Source organism: Zootoca vivipara, chromosome 6, assembly GCF_965207765.1.
Source record: "Zootoca vivipara chromosome 6, rZooViv2.hap1.1, whole genome shotgun sequence".
Classification (NCBI taxonomy): Eukaryota; Metazoa; Chordata; class Lepidosauria; order Squamata; family Lacertidae; genus Zootoca; species Zootoca vivipara.
In genome coordinates this window covers 38,081,075-38,099,756 of record NC_142589.1, presented here as the reverse complement: position 1 = coordinate 38,099,756, position 18,682 = coordinate 38,081,075, and the positions used below count along the sequence as shown (strand labels likewise).

At 42.8% G+C, this 18,682-nt stretch overlaps 2 protein-coding genes across 5 annotated transcripts in view; both read left to right on the top strand.

The window, feature by feature from the left end:
- BANP (BTG3 associated nuclear protein) overlaps positions 1-9,976 on the top strand; it is a 151,936-nt gene extending 141,960 nt beyond the window's left edge. For both annotated transcript variants that reach the window (XM_035118178.3, XM_088670995.1), the window contains exon 13: positions 9,079-9,976. In XM_035118178.3, coding sequence (XP_034974069.1) covers positions 9,079-9,150 — 72 coding nt within the window. In that variant the 3' untranslated portion in view covers positions 9,151-9,976. The remainder of the gene's footprint in view (positions 1-9,078) is intronic.
- A 1,965-nt stretch (positions 9,977-11,941) lies between these two features.
- Positions 11,942-18,682, top strand: part of ZNF469 (zinc finger protein 469) — a 286,053-nt gene continuing 279,312 nt past the window's right edge. For all 3 annotated transcript variants that reach the window (XM_088670994.1, XM_035118176.3, XM_035118173.3), the window contains exon 1: positions 11,942-17,795. The gene's annotated coding sequence lies outside the window, so the exon portion shown is untranslated. The remainder of the gene's footprint in view (positions 17,796-18,682) is intronic.

Here is an 18,682-nt window from a genome sequence, read left to right as displayed (position 1 = left end):
GGTAATGGTAAAGGACCCCTGACAGTTAAGTCCAGTCGCGAACGACTCTGGGGCTGCGGTGCTCATCTCGCTTTACAGGCCGAGGGAGCCAACGTTTGTCCACAGACAGTTTTTCCGGGTCACGTGGTCAGCATGACTAGGCCGCTTCTGGTGTAACGGAACACCGAAACCAGAGCAGTGCACGGAAACACCGTTTACCTTCCTGCTGTAGCGGTACCTATTTATCTACTTGCATTTTGACATGCTTTCGAACTGCTAGGTTGGCAGGAGGTGGGACCGAGCAACAGGAGCTCACCCTGTTGCGGGGATTCGAACCACCAACCTTCTGATCGGCAAGCCCTAGGCTCTGTGGTTTAGACCACAGCGCCACCCACGTGGCAACTACTGTTGCTATTATGGCTATTTTCTGCCTTCAGTGTTGGAGGTAGTAAGCCTTTGAATATCAGTTCCTAGAAAACACAAGGAGAGTGCTGTTGTGCTGCTTGTGGGCTTCCCATTGGGGCATCTGGTTGGCCAATGTAAGAACAGGATGCTAGACTAGATGGGACTTTGGCCTGCTCCAACAGGGCCCTTTTTATCTTATTATGGTCTTACTGTAGGTAGAAGGAGCACATATGCCTAAATATTTCCACCAGCCCTGAGTGAGGAAGCTCATGAGTTCTATTTAGAATCTGAGGCTCCCTTTCAAAAAAATAAAATAAAAGTATGATGATTATTTAAAGGGTCTCACTTAAGAGTTTTATGTCTTTTCACTCTACCATTCTTGGACCATGAAAGACTGAGCTGTTGATCCAGGAGTTTCCCAAAGTTTCTTAAGCTGAACTTCATTCTTGGCACACATGCCAAGGCTGGCTACTGCTAGTTAAGGGAAGTGTGCCCTAGCATCTTTGGCGCTGTATCTTAATAGTGTCCTTGGAAGTGATGTGCAAATTAAGCCAGGGTTCCAAGTCAAGCTGGTTTTAGGCCAAGTCCCCCAAAGCAAGAGGCAGATCCAGGCAGGCTCAAGAGCTACTTTTTACCCAAGGGTGAGCTGGAGGCAGGTTCAAGAGTGACGGGGGTCAGAGCCAGGAAATCAAGTCAGCCCAAGGTGAGTCACTCCAGGGCTTGGCGGTTCCCAGAGCCAAGAACATTCTGTACTCTTTCCATAGCCAAGTGGGGGAAGCAAACTTTGGCCTCAGAACCAAAAGGATATGACCCCAAACTCTAAATCAGCATGTGTAGGCCTCTAGCTTTTTCTTGGATCGTGATGTGGCCTGAATGAGCTCCCCAGTCCTGGTGCAGATGAAGTGACCAAGGAGAACACAATGACGAGTTATAGTTGCATCTCTTTTACACACTGCCAAGCCATAATACTACTGATACAGTATTGCCGCTTATGGTGCTTCCATTGCTAGAGTTCATATTGTCAGCTTTTCCATTCCCAGCCCCTGTTTTGTAGCTATTTCTAACCTGGCTGCAACCATTGGCTCAGAATAGTGTGTTCCATGATTTAAGTTAGAATGGTACTTGACATGCTTCTACACTTTTCCCCCAGCTTGAGGTGCCTTTCTCTATATAAATTATAGGTCTGCAATAGTTTGCCCCTTTTTTTGCAAGCTAAAGGCCTGATGTTTCAGGGGCCTCCTTTTGGAAGCAACTCCATTAAGGGGCATTAGAGTGGTTTGGAACGTCCAAAAGACAGTTGTCTTGGCACCTCCTTTTTGGATAAAGACAGAGCAGGTAGAGCAACCTGGAGCACGCAAAGCCTTTTTTTTTCATTAGGCAGAATAAAAATGTATAGAATTCTTGGTGAAAGAAGGAGCAGGGTGGCTGGTTGAATGATACAAATATGTATAGACAACTTGGGTGCTTTATACTCTTCATTCCAAAACATTTGACACTATAATCATAGCTAAACATAGGTTTAAAGCCTGAAAAATTGAGAATGCATCTTGCATACAAATATTCAAACTGTTTTGTGGAAACCTGGGATTGCCTGTTGTAAAGATCAGGAATGATAAACCTGCTCCCTCTGAAAGATATATTGCCTACCATTGCCCATTCCCCCCTGTAGCTCCAGGGAGTTTGGGATGTACTTGAGGTTAGGAGTGGGTGAATCTGTCCATTTTGGTTTTTGTCAGTTTCTAATTTTTCCACGCTTAAATTCAATTCTCCACATTTCCACATCAGTTTGTGATATATATATATATATAAAGTCCTCATGACAATTCTTCAGCAAATTTCTAATATCACAATTTTTCCTACTAGACACATATTTAAAGCAGTTTTCCCCAACACAGAACATTTATGTATGTTATTTCCACTAATACATACATTTATATGCACACTTTACCCTAACATGTGCATTTTTGTACATATTGCTTGGCAGGTGAATTGCATTGCAAAATTCAGAGAATGGTGAATTTCAAATTGTCACTTGCTGGTACTGTTTGTTTCCAAGAGTGTGTCTCAAACATAGAACAACCCCTTCTCAAACCCATAATTCTTTATTTCTGGAAGCTGAATGGCACTGTATGGCCCTAGCACTGTTGATAATACTGTACACAGGATGTATGCAGTATTGTAGGCCTAGGAATAGCTAAAGGAGTACAACTAAACACATTTCTCAATGAAGAAGGAATATATGGGCTGGCCAGTTAAAGCTGGTGTGAAGTTCCGATCAGTCCCCACCCACAACTGGCAGTAAACAAAACTACCCTCATTAATAATAAAAAAGTCCCCCTCCTCTCCAATCCCTTCCCGGTCTGAAATAATAATAATAATAATAATAATAATAATAATAATAATAATAATAATTTATACCCCGCCCTCCCCAATCAAAACCGGGCTCAGGGCGGCTAACACCAATAAAATTACAATAAGACATAAAAAAGAAAAGAAAACAATTAATTAAAATACAAATTTAAATACAGTATTAAAATTTAAAATGCAGCCTCATTTTAAGTACTCCATAAATCCAAACCACGAGGGAGGAAAACACAGGGGTCAGACTGAATCCAACCCAAAGGCCAGGCGGAACAGCTCTGTCTTGCAGGCCCTGCGGAAAGATGACAAATCCCGCAGGGCCCTGGTCTCCTGTGAAAAAGCGTTCCACCCAAGTTGGGGCCAATACTGAAAAGGCCCTGGCCCTAGTTGAGGCCAATCTAGCCACCTTATGGCTCGGGATTTCCAGAATATTGTTGTTTGTGGACCTTAAGGTCCTCCGCGGGGCATACCAGGAGAGGCGGTCCCATAGGTAAAATATGCTTTTAGAGATGATTGGGCTGTTGTGGAATATTATATAACCTTTGGTGTTGATGCCTTCTGGGTGGGGAATCACAAGCAACAAGAGGGAAGGCAGTATGAACTCAAGAGTGTCTGCAGGTCATCTGTTATACAACATGTGCCATATCTTGCCAAGCCTCTCTTGTCAGCTGTACAGTTTCAAGTTCAAACTTGTTATGTTGGCAAACCCTTTTCAACATCAGCTTGTCTGCAGAAAAGCCCTGCTCATTGCAGAGAACTCACATCTATATAGCATGCTACTCAGGCCCCCACAGATCATTCTGCATGAACTGAGAGCATATCCTCAACAGTGCTGCAGGGAAAGATCAGTTGTTGAACTTCCCCTATAAAACTATATTTCATTGGGAGTTGGTTTGCCATAAGAATCGGTGTGTTGAGGAGCCCTAGATTCCCTGGAACAAGTGGAACATAGTTCATGTATTCATTTAGTCACCTTAGCTCTGGAACTCCCTTCCAAGGAATATTAGACTGGCCCCAAAAGTAGAAGCAGAAAGGTCTTGAAATACGGTGGCAGAACCCCCCCCCCCAAAACACATGCAACACAGGAGCATGGGTTTCTCAAGAACTTCCCACTTAGCTCATTAATCCTGCTCAGCAGTGGGAGGAGAAGCATTTGCATACGGCAGTGAGTGATTTCACCCACTGAAAATATTTTAATGCTACCATTCTGCAGGATTATAAGAGAAAAAATGTGAGCGTCACCATGAAAGTGTTACTTATTGGGACAATTCCAAATGGATCTCAGATTTTCTGTGTGTGCCAAACCATTGCTGCTAAATATAGCAGCTATGGCAATAGCCCATCCTTTCTCTAAGGCACTAGGACTCCTTCCAAATGTCCCTTAGACATACGGAAGGCAAAAACCTTTACTCTCATCTGAGTTGATGCCCTAGACTGTTGTCTTCACAGCAGGAGAGTCCTGCTTTCTTAAGTTTGCTTTTTGACCTAGAAATTGTTCCACAGACATCTATTGCTGCTGGAGTGATGAAGGGTTCACGCATCATATAATCAGAAGTGTTCTCTTTTAGCAAACTGCCCTTCTGGTTCCTGGCCTCTGAATTTTCCCATAAATTACCTTCCAACCGGGTGAGAGGCATTGCTCTCGACTTTTGCTGCTCAGATTTTGACAGGAATCGGCCGTTTTGAATCCAACGATAAATCTTTACATCTGTCTCCCACACCATTGGCAGCGACAGTGGAATTGCTCTCTTTCAGACACTTTGGGCCATGTTAGCTTTTAATATTGTGGTTAACCACAGAGATTATACCATGCTGAAGATAAACTGAAAGGAATGTTGAAACTTAAATGAAGGAGTGGGGTATGTTAAAATCCAGACAAGGGTAGAAATGGCTTTGCTGGAGCTGGCAGGGCTGTCTCCAGAGCCCACTGATGCAAGTGAGACAAATCAATATGGGCAGCCCATGAAAACAGTTTGATTTCTGAATGAAAAGAGAGGATGTTGAGGGGTTGCTGCTGCAGTAAAACTGATGCAGGAAACGTGCACTGCATTATACCTTCCTTTGGGGAGTTTTTATCCATGGATTTCCTGCTTAGCAATACAGCCACAACCCGAGAAGCACAGGAAAGGGTCATCAAATGCACCCTTTTGGTACAGGCTCAGTTGCTGTGAAGATACATGTTTTTTTGAGTTGCGCAGAATTCTTCACAAGTTAGAAAACGTTGCCAAACTCCAGCACTTGCATGCTTCTACCCCGATGAAAGCTTGCTGACTTACAGTTTGTATCTTTTACTCAGTGTCAACAAAGCTACAGTTAGCACTGTTTAACGTGCTCCACAGCAGTTTTGGTCTCAGCAGGCACCATTTAGCGCTTTCCAGATTCAATACAAAACACAGATATTAATAACCGCCCACCTGAGGACCTGTAGCCCACAAATTAGGTGCTTAGGTGGCTAATGGGTAACATTCTTGTGGTGGAGTATGAACAAGGCAGCTTCAAGCGTGAGCAGATGCCAGCTTGCAACCCATCTCACGTCCAGGCTCTTTGTTTATTTTCACGCGCTGATTAAGTTCTTTCCTTACAGAAGTTCTAATGGTTCCTGACATGTTAAATTACAGCAATAACATTGGGAGTACCACACAAGAATTGTTTTTCCTTCCCTCTGCTGAAATTGGTGCAAGGGCAAAAGGCTTCCACTTTAAAGCCAGCCCTTCGAAAGCCTTTCACATCTGGCTAAATTTTGGATAATTAAGCCTGGGTTTGCAAAGAAGCTGTTTTAGAGAGTTCTTTCTTCCAGGTGTTTGGGTGGCCACTTCAGCTGCAGACAAACTGTTGTTGTGAATGTTCTTATTGGCAACTTAAAAAAATAAAGAATAAAGTGAGCATTACCCAAATGGCCTGTAAAATTGAAGGCCGGGGGGGGGGAGGTGTTGGGAAGTCTGTAACTGGCAGGAGAACAAACAGAAATAGGCAGTAATTCATTTTAATGTGTGTGACCTTAATGGAGAACAAAGTGTTGCCATTTTGAACTTCACAGGCTCTCTCTATTAATAAGCAAATCATTCACCACACAAGGGAGGGAAATCATTAGTTGGACTTTTGTTCACTGGACAGTGAACCCTTTTCAGCTAGGACTCCCCACCCCCATTTCTAGAGATTGCAAAGAGGTGATGGAAAAGTTGGACTATTAAATTTAAAAACAGATAGCCATTATGCATATTATGCATTGGTTAGAACATAACTCCTACTGGCTTAACACTTGGCCACACAAAACCTGGTTTTGTAAAAACTAAAGCTTTTATGTTGCCTCTGAAAATGCTGGTGCTTTGGTGTGGGCTTCATGGGAAAATAATTTCTGGGGGACAGCAGGGAAATTGACAGAGACTGATTTCTGTACGTGGGATGCAAGTGAAAAAGCTAAAATCTGTCTTCTTTGCCTGTACTCATAGTCACAATGGAATGTAGCAAAGAAGGTGTCATCTTAAGCCAGGAGTGAGTAGACTTCACACGTCAAATTTACCTAGGTTTTTTTTAATGGAACCCCCCAAGATCTACCAACTGGAGACAGTTGGAAAAGACATACAGTACGAATTAAAGATCAGGGTGCCTCTGAGCACTGTGAAGTTGTTTTTTGTACCAGTTCTTTCACACAATGGTCCACTCCAGGTTAATCCTGAGCATTCTTGATTTTAGCACCCTAATTTAGGGGGGAGGGATTCATTTCCTTAATGGCTTTTTTCAACACTCACGTCAGAAACGCTTGCTGAACTGCTGCAGATCACCCAGAAATATACCTGTAAATCCTGATCTAGCTTTTGCTCTTCCCTGCCTTAAGCTATGTAGCATTAAAACAAGGGTGAGGACCTGGATGTGGCATGTGGGCTAAATTGTTATTTCCCCGACCCTTGGGGGGGGGGCAGTCGCCTGGCATTGCAGTGATATCAAGTGACTTGCTTTCAGAGCTCCTTTCAAAGCACTATCTTGTGGAGTGCTTTGAAAGGGACCTAGTGATGGGCGGGTCTTGCTAAGCCCCACTCAAAGTGTTTTGCAGGCACTGCCGACCAGCTGCTTTTAGCTGAGCCATACTGTATACGATTTCAGTGCAGAAGAAGTGGGCATGGCTTGGCTGAAATAACCCTTGTGGGTCAAATGGGGGAGAGCAGGGATTGGGGCTAATTACCAGTAGGCCTATGAAGGCTTCAACTCTGTGTGTCTTCTTTTTCACATAGCAGAAATTCCTTCCCAGATTAACTTCAGCAATAAAGTGGTGCCTCGCTTAACGAATGCCCTGCTTAACGAAATTTTCGCTTAACGAAAGGTTTTTTCTAGCGGAGGTTGCCTCGCTAGACGAATTCGTTTTCGTCTAGCGAATCGCGGTTTCCCATAGGAATGCATTGAAATTCAATTAATGCGTTCCTATGGGCAAAAAAAAAAAAAATTCCAATGCATTCCTATGGGATTCGCTAGACGAATTTTTTCATTATAAGAAAAGACCCGTGGAACGAATTAAATTCGTCTAGCGAGGCACCACTGTACTTTTGTACTGTTTGGTAAGCAGCCCAAGGAATATTTATTAATTATTTATTGAATATTTATTGACCCCCCTAAATCTAATAAATTTGTGGTGGTGGGGATGATGATAATAGTGGCTATCCCAGTATGTTGCCTTTGACTGAATAAGAGAGTGAAGAGGATGCTGCTTCTGAAAAGGGATAGCTCTTTCTGTCCAAGAAGGCTGAAATAGTTACATTCAGCTCCTGAATTATTTTCCTCTATCTGCACTGCTGCTTGAAAGAGGCGGTTTCCCATAGGAATGCATTGAAATTCAATTAATGCGTTCCTATGGGCAAAAAAAAAAAAAATTCCAATGCATTCCTATGGGATTCGCTAGACGAATTTTTTCATTATAAGAAAAGACCCGTGGAACGAATTAAATTCGTCTAGCGAGGCACCACTGTACTTTTGTACTGTTTGGTAAGCAGCCCAATATTTATTAATTATTTATTGAATATTTATTGACCCCCCTAAATCTAATAAATTTGTGGTGGTGGGGATGATGATAATAGTGGCTATCCCAGTATGTTGCCTTTGACTGAATAAGAGAGTGAAGAGGATGCTGCTTCTGAAAAGGGATAGCTCTTTCTGTCCAAGAAGGCTGAAATAGTTACATTCAGCTCCTGAATTATTTTCCTCTATCTGCACTGCTGCTTGAAAGAGGCAAAGCAAAATAATTCAGGAGTGGAATGTGACTATTTCAGCTAATAAGAGCCAGCTACTCTTAAATCTCCTACAAGTTGTTGTGTTTGATCCAAATAGTGCTGAAAGCACTCCTGGGGCCTTTTCTGGAATTTCCAAAAGCGTCTCACTGTAACACATTATAGCAAAACATGTATTTCCCCAATCTCTGGCAACTTTCCTACTTGTTTTCTAGAAGTAATACAGTAAGGTGGCAGTGAGGTCTCTGGGGTCCTTTGGAGTGTTCTTACCTTGGCACACCAAGGTTTGCAAGGCAAACAAAAATACATGGGTGTCTCATTGCTCCAGTTTTATTATTCAGATTAGATCCACCACCTGCTGGGTTTTAAGAGGAGTAGAACTCTTCTTTATTACAAGGAGGCAGTCTAAATGGGGTACCCAACTCTGCCAGCTTCCGGTCTCCAGCTGCTCAAACTCTCCTAGAAGATTGGCATACATTTTCTGACACTGTTGGCAGAGTCAGATACATTATGTCTTCATGCGACTACAGAGGTGTCAAAGCAGACAGTTGTGGATTTGAGTCAGGAACCAAATGCATACCAGCTCCAAGGCACACAGAGCTTCTGCTGACTCCAGACCTGAAGACCCTTAATCAAAGATTTGGATGTGGAAACATGGCTGTGAAAAGAGGGCATCCTCTATGAACGGTTTTCTGATGTAGGATCTAGGGCAGAGTGAGCCTGGGATTTCCTAGTCCATTGCGTAAGATTATATTGGCTGATTCAGCAGAATTAGTCAAACCCCATGTGGTCCATTTAAATACAGATTTACAAAGGGTTGCCTGTAACACCAAAATTAATGGCCACCAGAGCCTGAAGATAGACAACCAAGGATGAGATTGTCCCAGATAGTTCGTCTTAGAGTCAGATGGTTGGACCTAAATGGGCCTTGGTTTTGACACATCACAGAAATTATTCTAATTATTCTGTAGAATGTCAAGAGCTTCTAGGATTTCTTATTGTTGGCAGCAGTTGCTTGGACAGGATAGAAGGTCTTACCCACCCTTGAACTGAGTGGTCAAGCCTACTAATAATGGTAAACCTGTGGCATGTTTGTCTGTCTCTCTCTCTTGTGCAGAGCACAGATTCTCTTCAGTCAGCCATCCAGCCGGAAATGCAGATAGACCACGGAGGCATTCAGATTCAGTGAAATGGAGTCAGTGAGAAACAGAAGCACCACCACCACCAAACTCCACTCCAGCCACCTTGTCTTCTCAGCTTGGAGGATATTCTCCCTACCCTCTCCTGTACATCAGAGTGTGAGCCAGCTCCATTGAATTGATTGTATGGAACCCCCTCCCACAGGTCCTCATATGAAGGAGCTCCCTAGAATCTGTTGTGCAGATGAAGAGAACTGCCATCATTTTCACTCCAGTACAAAAGACTCCTAATAGATGTGGTTTAGCCATACCTGAAAGAAAAAGATTTTTTTTTGCAGAAGACTAAAGCTAGCTAACCTTAATTAATCAAAAGATTACAAGTGAATTGATGTGCCACCTTTCATCTCCGTGACTCATCCTTGTAAACGTCTCTAGATACCTTATCAGACTCTTGCCTGTCTTGCAGTACATACCTTACCACACAGAAAGAATCAAGAGTGCAAATATATTTTGCTGTTGAAAGAAGAATTTTTTTATTTGCTATGTTTATAACGAGAGAGAGAGAGAGAGAGAGAGAGAGAGAGAGAGAGAGAGAGAGAGAGAGAGAGAGAGAGAGAGAGAGATGTATTTAAGAAAGAAAATGGGGGGAAGCCCATTATCACAATTGTTAGCTTTTTTGCTGCTGTTTTTTCTGTTTTGTTTCAGTGTAACCGAAATTAATTTTTTAAAAAGGAAAAGAAAAAATTTCCATACACATACAACCCTTGCCTTTTTTGTTGATATTGTTGCTTAACTACTTTTCTAAAGAGGGGTTAACTACTATCCAACACTTGTAATTATGCATTTCTAAAGAAATAAATGTGTATTTATGAAGAGCATCCTTCTCTTGCCTGTCTGTGGATATAACTCTTCTGAAAGACTTGCCTTTTCACATAGCAGTGCTTTACTCCCACGTTAATTTTACTCAGAGAGGAGGGCATTCTTCATGCAGGGTGAAAAGCCCCCTCACTCCCATTGCCACCTGCCTCAGTGACAGGGCCCCCTGGAATAGAGCTTCTGAAGATGATCTTAACATCCAAGGCTGATGTGAAGACAAGTGATCCTTTAGCTCTTTAAAAGTAGGTCTCTGAACTTTGAGTTGAGATTGAAGCCAGTGTCGCTGTTTAAACATAGAGGTGATATGACCCCAAAGCCCAGATATACTTAGCACCCTAGCAGCTATGTTTTCGATTAAATACAGTCATAATGCATCACCTCCTACAGTCCCAGTAATATGTAAGGATAGATTCCAGCATTTCTCTTACAAGTAAAAAATAAAATAAAATTGGGGCTTTGGAACATGGATACTTGGATTAGGGCTTTACACTGAAAGAAACTTCCTTGCTGGGATGGATAGGGGTTCCCTCAGCTCATTGCTGCAGAATTAGATCACGTTCACCTCAGATTTGAAGCACTTCAGGTTGCTCTGCCTCTTCTTCCAAAACCTTGGATTGTAGGCCGCAAAGGGTGTGTGCGTGTCAATAAATGTATGTAACTGGCAGAATTGGATTAAATTTGGAGGCATAGGAATCCCTATTGTATGCATGAACATGGCATACAATTTAAAGGTGTTCCTAGGCACTGCTTCTGATATGTTACTTCTGCCATCCCTTCAAAAAACACTGAAATTGGGAGTAAAGAGAGAGCCCTGCTATAGTTGCTGAAAGCTAGGCCTGACAGTCACAGAACTACACTCCCCTCCCTGGCCCCTCCCCTCTGCCAGGCATTTCCCAGTTTTGGTGAGGTTGGAGGAGTGTACAAAAGAGTATCAAACTAGTAAACTAAACAAAAAAATAGAAGTCTCCCCCCCCCCCCCAGCTCTGAGTTGGTTCTAAAGTTTCAGAGCCAGCCTGCTTTCTCTCATACTACCTCAGATACAAATATCTCTGAAATGAGCCTGACTTATGCTTTGTCTGAAGTGAATACATAGTCATAACTGGGTTGGGCCCAGCTGCACCCCTATCTAGACAGGGATAGTCTAACTTCTGCATCTGTCTCTGAAGATGATTCAGAAACCAGCTGGTGCAGAATTCAGCAGCCAGGTTGCTCACCAGGGCAAGACGGTTTGAGCATATTACACTGATCCTGGCCCAACTGCACAGGCTGGCAGTTAGTTTCCAGGCCCAAATCAAAGTGCTGATTTTGACCTATGAAGCCTCAAATGGCTCAGGCCTGCAGTACCTGAAGGAATGCTTCTCCCCATATGAACTGACACGAACCCTGCGATCTGAGGCCCTTCTTTGTGTACCCCTTTCATGAGAGGGCCGGAGAGTGGCAACATGAGAATGGACCTTTTCTGTGGTGGCCGCCTATTTGTGGGATGCTTTCCCCTGGAATGCTCTCACTGGCACCTTAATTACTTCTTTGGTGATCACTTGTAGCCGAGTAAGATTGTCTGATGCCAAGCAAAAAACATTTCTCTTCTCCTAGGTCTTTGGATAATTAAACCATCTATGGCCCTTTAAATGGTGTGGGGTTGGTTTATTGTTTTGTATGTTCCTATGTTATGTACTTTTGTGTTTTTATATTGTTAACTGCCCTGTGATCCTCAGATGAAGGGCAGTATAGAAATAATAATAATAATAATAATAATAATAATAATAATAATAATAATAATAATAATAATGTCACTAAAGGGGGTGCCAGGCCATTTCAAGCCATGTCTACATGGCTTGAATCCTACATGGGCCATGCATCCTAGTTCATTGCATGCCTCAAGGCCCACCTCCTCCTGGAGACAGGTCATTAGGAAATACAAAGTAGTACATTCCGTTTTTAAAATGATTGCAGACTGATTTTACTCATATACCTCTTGGTAATGAAATATTTCCTCTTCCCCCACTTTCTCCCTCTCTTTTGGTTATATGGCTCCTGAAAACTGGCTTTGGCTTCCCATCTTTTGCAACATGAGAAATAACCATTGCACACTTAATAATAATAAAATTTTTATTTATACCCCTCCCTCCCCAGTCAGGGCCGGGCTCAGGGCAGCTAAATATAACCAAATATAAATTACAATAAAATGTAATAGAAAACAACAAACAAACAAACAAACAAACAGTTAATTAAAATATGCAGCTTAAAATACAGCTTAAAATTCAGTCTCATTTTAGTAGTAGCCCATAAATCAAGACCATAAAGGGCAAAAACATCAGATATTCACCCGAGCCAGCTATCTAGGCTGGTCCTACATGGGCCAGCAAAAAAGCCAAGGGAAAATTTATATACCAAATCCCATATAAAGGGGCAGAGTGAGTCTAAGCTGAAGGCCAGGCGGAACAGCTCCATCTTGCAGGCCCTGCGGAAAGATGTCAAATCTCGCAGGGCCCTGGTCTCTTGTGACAGAGTGTTCCTCTGTTTACCAGCTCCATCTGGTACGTAGGCTGAGACCCTACCTGCCCGCAGACTGTCTTGCCAGAGTGGTGCATGCTCTGGTTATTTCCTGCTTGGACTACTGCAATGCGCTTTATGTGGGGCTACCTTTGAAGGTGACCCGGAAACTGCAATTAATCCAGAATGCGGCAGCTAGACTGGTGACTGAGAGCGGCCGCCGAGACCACGTAACACCAGTCTTGAAAGATCTGCATTGGCTCCCAGTACGTTTCCGAGCACAATTCAAATAGTTGGTGCTGACCTTTAAAGCCCTAAACGGCCTCGGTCCAGTATACCTGAAGGAGTGTCTCCACCCCCATCATTCTGCCCAGACACCGAGGTCCAGCACTGAGGGCCTTCTGGCGGTTCCCTCGCTACGAGAAGCCAAGCTACAGGGAACCAGGCAGAGGGCCTTCTCGGTAGTGGCACCCGCCCTGTGGAACACCCTCCCACCAGATGCCAAAGAGATAAACAACTACCAGACTTTTAGGAGACATCTAAAGGCAGCCCTGTTTAGGGAAGCTTTTAATGTTTAATAGATTATTGTATTTTAATGTCTGTTGGAAGCCGCCCAGAGTGGCTGGGGAAACCCAGCCAGATGGGTGGGGTATAAATAATTTATTATTATTATTATTATTATTATTATTATTATTATTATTATTATTCCACCAAGTCAGGGCCAGTGCTGAAAAGGCCCTAGCCCTAGTTGAAACCAATCTGACCTTGAGGCTAGAGACCTCCAATGGGCTGTTATTTATGGACCTTAAGGTCCTCCGCGGGGCATACCAGGAGAGGCAGTCCCGTAGGTATGAGGGTCCTAGGCTGCATAGGGCTTTAAAGGTCAAAACCAGCACCTTAAACCTGACCCTGTACTCCACCAGGAGCCAGTGCAGCTGGTAAAGCACTGGATGAATGTGATCTCACAGCAAGGACCCCATAAAGAGCCTCGTCGTGGCATTCTGCACCCGCTGGAGTTTCTGGGTCAGCTTCAAGGGCCGCCCCGCATAGAGCGAGTTTCTTCCAAATAGATCATTTTTTATTTTTATTTTTCTGAATGTGTGCGTGCATACACAAAGAGCATTCCTGGAAAATGATGCTTTGAATTTTGGTTGTGTGTGTGTGTGTGTGGGGTGCATTTCTAGTATGCTGGAATGAGCAAGGAGATGCAATTGCAGTGAGCCAATTGGAATTATCTGGTAGCACAGTTAATTAGTGTTACTTGATACATGCAAAGGGCAACAGTGGAGAATCAGCAAGGGGAATTTTGCACGGTGGAATGCAATTAGCCATTTACAATATGGCAAGAAATCCAAGGTTAACACCCTTGTTCTTGTAAAATAGCATTTTGGGAATTTTCAATAATGTTTTCTCCTGCAGTATAATGAATTAGGCTGGAAGAGAATTTTACAAAGGAACACTTTGCTCTGAGCAGCAGATATGCATGGGAAATTGCAATTTGGGGAAAATATTTTGACTTGATGCAAAAATGTGTTCTGGGTTTGACAATTCTGTTGTGGTAGTGTATTTCCTCCCCCCACCCCACCCCGCCTTTATAATAAATTAAAGGGTAGTTAAATAGAAAGCTAGGCTGAGCAAATTTGACAGATTGATATGTACCCTAATCTAGGAGAAGGAAGATTAAGAGTTTTGGTTTGCAAAGCCTTTCCCAGACTTTCTGCCTGACCTTGGACTTCATCACTTACCTCTGGGACAGTGTAAAATGGAAGAAAAAATGGCTTTTGAAATTCCATATCCCATGCCAAGAACAGCTATATTCCTGAACCAGGTTAAATTATGTGACTCAAAACTTTGCCTACATTTGCTGATTTGGTGAAATTGCAGGAGGAAAATTCTCCCATTTCAAGGCAAGCAGGAAAAAAATATTATTTGCTTGTCCAGCAAGATTATAGAGTTCTGTGGTGGGACATTATCTAAAAATAGACATTATCTAAAAATGACAACATTTCAAAAACCCAACTTTTCTAGATTCTATCAATGAAAAACAACTGCTTGAAAATGGAATCAATCAAGCAACCGTCCTTAAAGTAGGCTCCTTGCAAAACAAGGTAAGAAAAGCCAACACTTTTCTTTTTTTCTGACGCAGTCTGGATCCCTATATTTAATTTGCTTTAGGAGGGGGAGAATGGGTTTATCCTGTTTTCAAGCAATGCTAACTTATGCTTGCCTTTATTTCCCTGAGTCATCATTCATTTGCTTAAGACATTTGTATACAGTCGTACCTTGGTTTTCAAACAGCTTAGTTCTCGAACGTTTTGGCTCCTGAACGCCGCAAACCCAGAAAGGACTGTTCCGGTTTGCAAACTATTTTTGGAAGTTGAACGTCCAACGGGGCTGCTGTGGCTTCCAATTGGCTGTCGGAGCTTCCTGCAGCCAATCAGAAGCCACGCTTTAGTTTCCAAACGTTTTGGAAGTCGAATGGACTTCCAGAACAGATTCTCTTCGACTTCCAATGCACTACTATACTGCTTTTCTGGAAGCTCAAAGTGGTTTACACTGAAAAGGAACAACAAACATGGGGAGAGGGGGGTGATTTTAGCAAATCCCTTTCTCTTGAAGCTCCCTCTGTGTCACCTTGTAATGCTGTTTGAAAGGGACACAATTGGATTAAATCCACGAAGCCAAGCTATCATGAATCACAATTAAAAAACCACATCTAAAACAGTGCAGCCTTGGAAAACTTAAAGGCTTGACAAAATGCAAAAGGTGTTTGAAGCACCTTTGAAAATATGGCAGTCCTGGAACCTTCCTAATTATTACTATTTATTTATTACATTTGTTAGTCACAATCCAAAGTGACTTAAAACAACAACATTCCTTCTGGAATGAGGTTCCAAGTGGATCCAAGGGCTCCTGCTATGAAAAAGCCTGATACACACCAAGCCAACACACTCTAAACCTGTTGTAAGGATGGGATGGACAACAAGGGACAGCTGACTGGGACTCATATAAGGAAAGGTGGTCCTTAAGACATTGCTAAAATCAAGCAGTCAAAAGTCATTGGCTGTGAGATGATACATTTCAGGAAGCAAATCATCAAAATATATGGAGTAACTCAGGATACTACTCAGCAAGGAAAAATGCACCCTGAACATAGAATCCTAGAACTGTGCAGTTGGAAGGGACCCCAAGGGTCATTTGGTCCAATGTTCATCAACATTCCCTATTCATTTTGGGTGTGTTAATTTGTATCCTGCCATTCTATAGATAACAAGGTCACATTCTATAGATAACAAGATCACAATGATAATAAGATAATAGTAAAATAACTTTTTTTTTTCCCTCGTCACAACCCATGGCTTAATTTGAAGTTCATGTGGGATCATCAGTCTCAAGACTTCTTTTGAATTGCTGTGGGATCAGCCCTTGAATGTAGAAAGGTAATAAAAGAAAGAGTGCCCCAAAGCTGGATTGCTGAGTATGCACAGAAAAGCCAGCAGGTCTGGAAACAATCTCCGCTGGGGCATTTAGACCAAGGGAGATTGCAGCATTTGGGAATTTTTAGGTTAGAGAAGAGGCGATGTAACAGAATTGTATGAAATTATAAATGGAATCGAGAAAGTGGGTAGAGAAAAGTTTTTCTCCCTTCTTTTGCAACATTAGATCTCATGGACATCCAATGAAACTGAATGTCGGGAGATTTGGGACAGGCAATAGAAAGTACTTCTTCATGCAAGTGCATAGTTAAGCTATGGAACCCACTCCCACAGGAGGCAGAGATGTTCACCAAGTTGGATGGCTTTAAAAGGGGATTAGACAAATTCATAGAGGAGAGGGCTATTGATGGCTACTAGCCTTGAGGCCTACGCTCTGCCTTCATGGGCAGAGGCATACTGTCAGAGGTGGTATTCCTCTGAACAGAAGTTGCTGGAAAGTGCAGGTGGGAAGAGTGCTGCTGTCCTCATGTCACATTGGAAAGCTTCCCACAGACATCTGGTTAGTTACTGTGAAAACAGGATCCTGAGCTAGATGGGTCATCTGATTCAGCAGGCTCATCTTATATTCTTACAGCAGTATCCTTCTGAAAACTAACTGCTGGAAATCACAGGAAGGTTTTTTATAATGTATTTTATTTTGTATGTTTATGTTGAGAACCGCCCTGAGATTTTGGATGAAGGGTGGTATACAAATTTAATAAATAAATAAATTTCTTAAAAAATGAATAACATGCTCTTGTGCTTGGGACATGCTTGTGCGTTTCCCACAGGTATCTGATTGGCCACTGTGAGTACAGGATGCCAGGCTAGATGAGCCCCTGGTCTGATCCAGCAGGCTCTTCTTATGTTCGAAGTGCTGTGTGGCTTTAGCTTTAATTGGTATTGCCTCCTGTTAAGACCCCTTGAAAGAGAAAAGAGAAAAGCTCCTCTTCTCCATCTAAAAAAAGGGGCAGGGGAAGGATTCAGCACCAACCATATAATAACAATCTTCTTTAAGATACAGTATATACTAAAATGTGTGATAGGCTTACTGGAGAAGCTGGATGCAGGGCCATCAGAGGCAGTCACTGATGGACCAGGCCTGGATTCTGAGCTTTCCTTAAAGAAAAGTAAGTGAGTAAGTAGCCCTTTTAGAATGAAAGTTATGAAGCAAAAAGTGCAGGCACCATTCCAAGCAATTGCTTTGTGAGAGATGAGCCTGCTCCTTGCTCTCAGTGTCTTTAGCCAGTTTTGAAAAGGCAACATAGGAAGCTGCCATATACTGGGAGTCAAACCATTGTCTATCCAGTGCAATGTTATCTACACTGACTGGCAGTGTCTCTCTAGGGTTTCAGGCAAGGGACATTCTGAGCCCTACGTGGAAACACTGGGAATTGAACCACGCAAAGCAGATGCCATGTCACTGAGCTGTGGCTCTTCTTACTCCCATGTAACATAATAGTAACAAAACTACAACAGCTGAAATAAACTGCGGGTTCTTGATGTGTATGTGTATGTAACAGAGCTGAGCTGGAAAAGCAGAAATGTCTTAATGCTTTCTCCCAACACTGCACTCTCCTCGTCATTCTCCTGTTGCCTTTGGGAATCTGCAGAGAGTATCTTTCCTGGTTGTGTCCAGGAGGAGGAGGGTTAAGAATGCACAGAGGAGGGTGGGAAGGGAATCCCTGGCTTGGAACTTGAGACTTTCCAGCTGAGAGGGGGATGCAGACGTCACTCTCCTCACTGCTGCTGCGCTCAGCTCCCATGTCAAAGGAAGTCCAGGGAAAGAGCATCAAGGAATCCAGCACCACTGAGAATACAGATATGTAATGCCATCACTTCCGACTTTGGTGAGTAGAGAGAAAAGTGTCAGTCTGTGAAATAGCTTTGCAAAGGTTTTGAAACTTTCTCTTCGGAGACAGCCGCAGGACCGGAGACGGGAATCAATTTAAGAACAGAAGCCTGCTTTGCTACTAGGGGCTCAAGAACGGTCTAATACAGTTTATGCAAATGCTGTTACAATCCAGTGAAATCAAGTCAAAGAAATGTCCTGGGATAGTTATCTGTGATACATGCACACCTGCCAAGAACCCAGAACAAAAGAGAGAGAGAGAGAGAGAGAGAGAGAGAGAAATACACAGGGCTCTTAATCTGTGAATGTTTAGGCAGCTTCTGGAAAAGGCTCTTTTCTTTTTGGTTTGGGTAGCTGCCTGCTTTCGTCATCCCATGCATTGAGGCTGTTTGATGCTGTGCTTATTAAGCTTGTGACCTTTAAGCATTAGAGGTTTCCTCAGATGGTGGGGGGATGTCAAGTCATCCACTTTAACCCATTGTGGGGATGCATTGGAAAGAGGATGGTGTGTGCCTTGAAAAGAAGTAACAGAGGGGACATTGCCCATCTGTAGGTCCCTTTGCCCTGCCTCAAAAAAGTAAAGTGTGGCCACGAATCTCCTCCCAACACACAGAGCATGAATTTATCATAAATGAAATGTCTAGAGTCTAGACAATCTGTGGCCTTTTAAACCGAGAGAGGGGGAGGTTGCTTGTTTTTGTTTGTTACTACGGTATGTATTTTTGTGTGTTTATATTATAAACCCCCTTGTGATGAAGGGTGGTATAGAAATTTAATAAATAATAATGATAATTATAATGTTACAGCTGATTGGTTTTCTCAATGAACAATAGTGCTGTGGTGGGTCAAAGTTTCTGCATTTGTGTTTGTCCCACAGAATGAGAA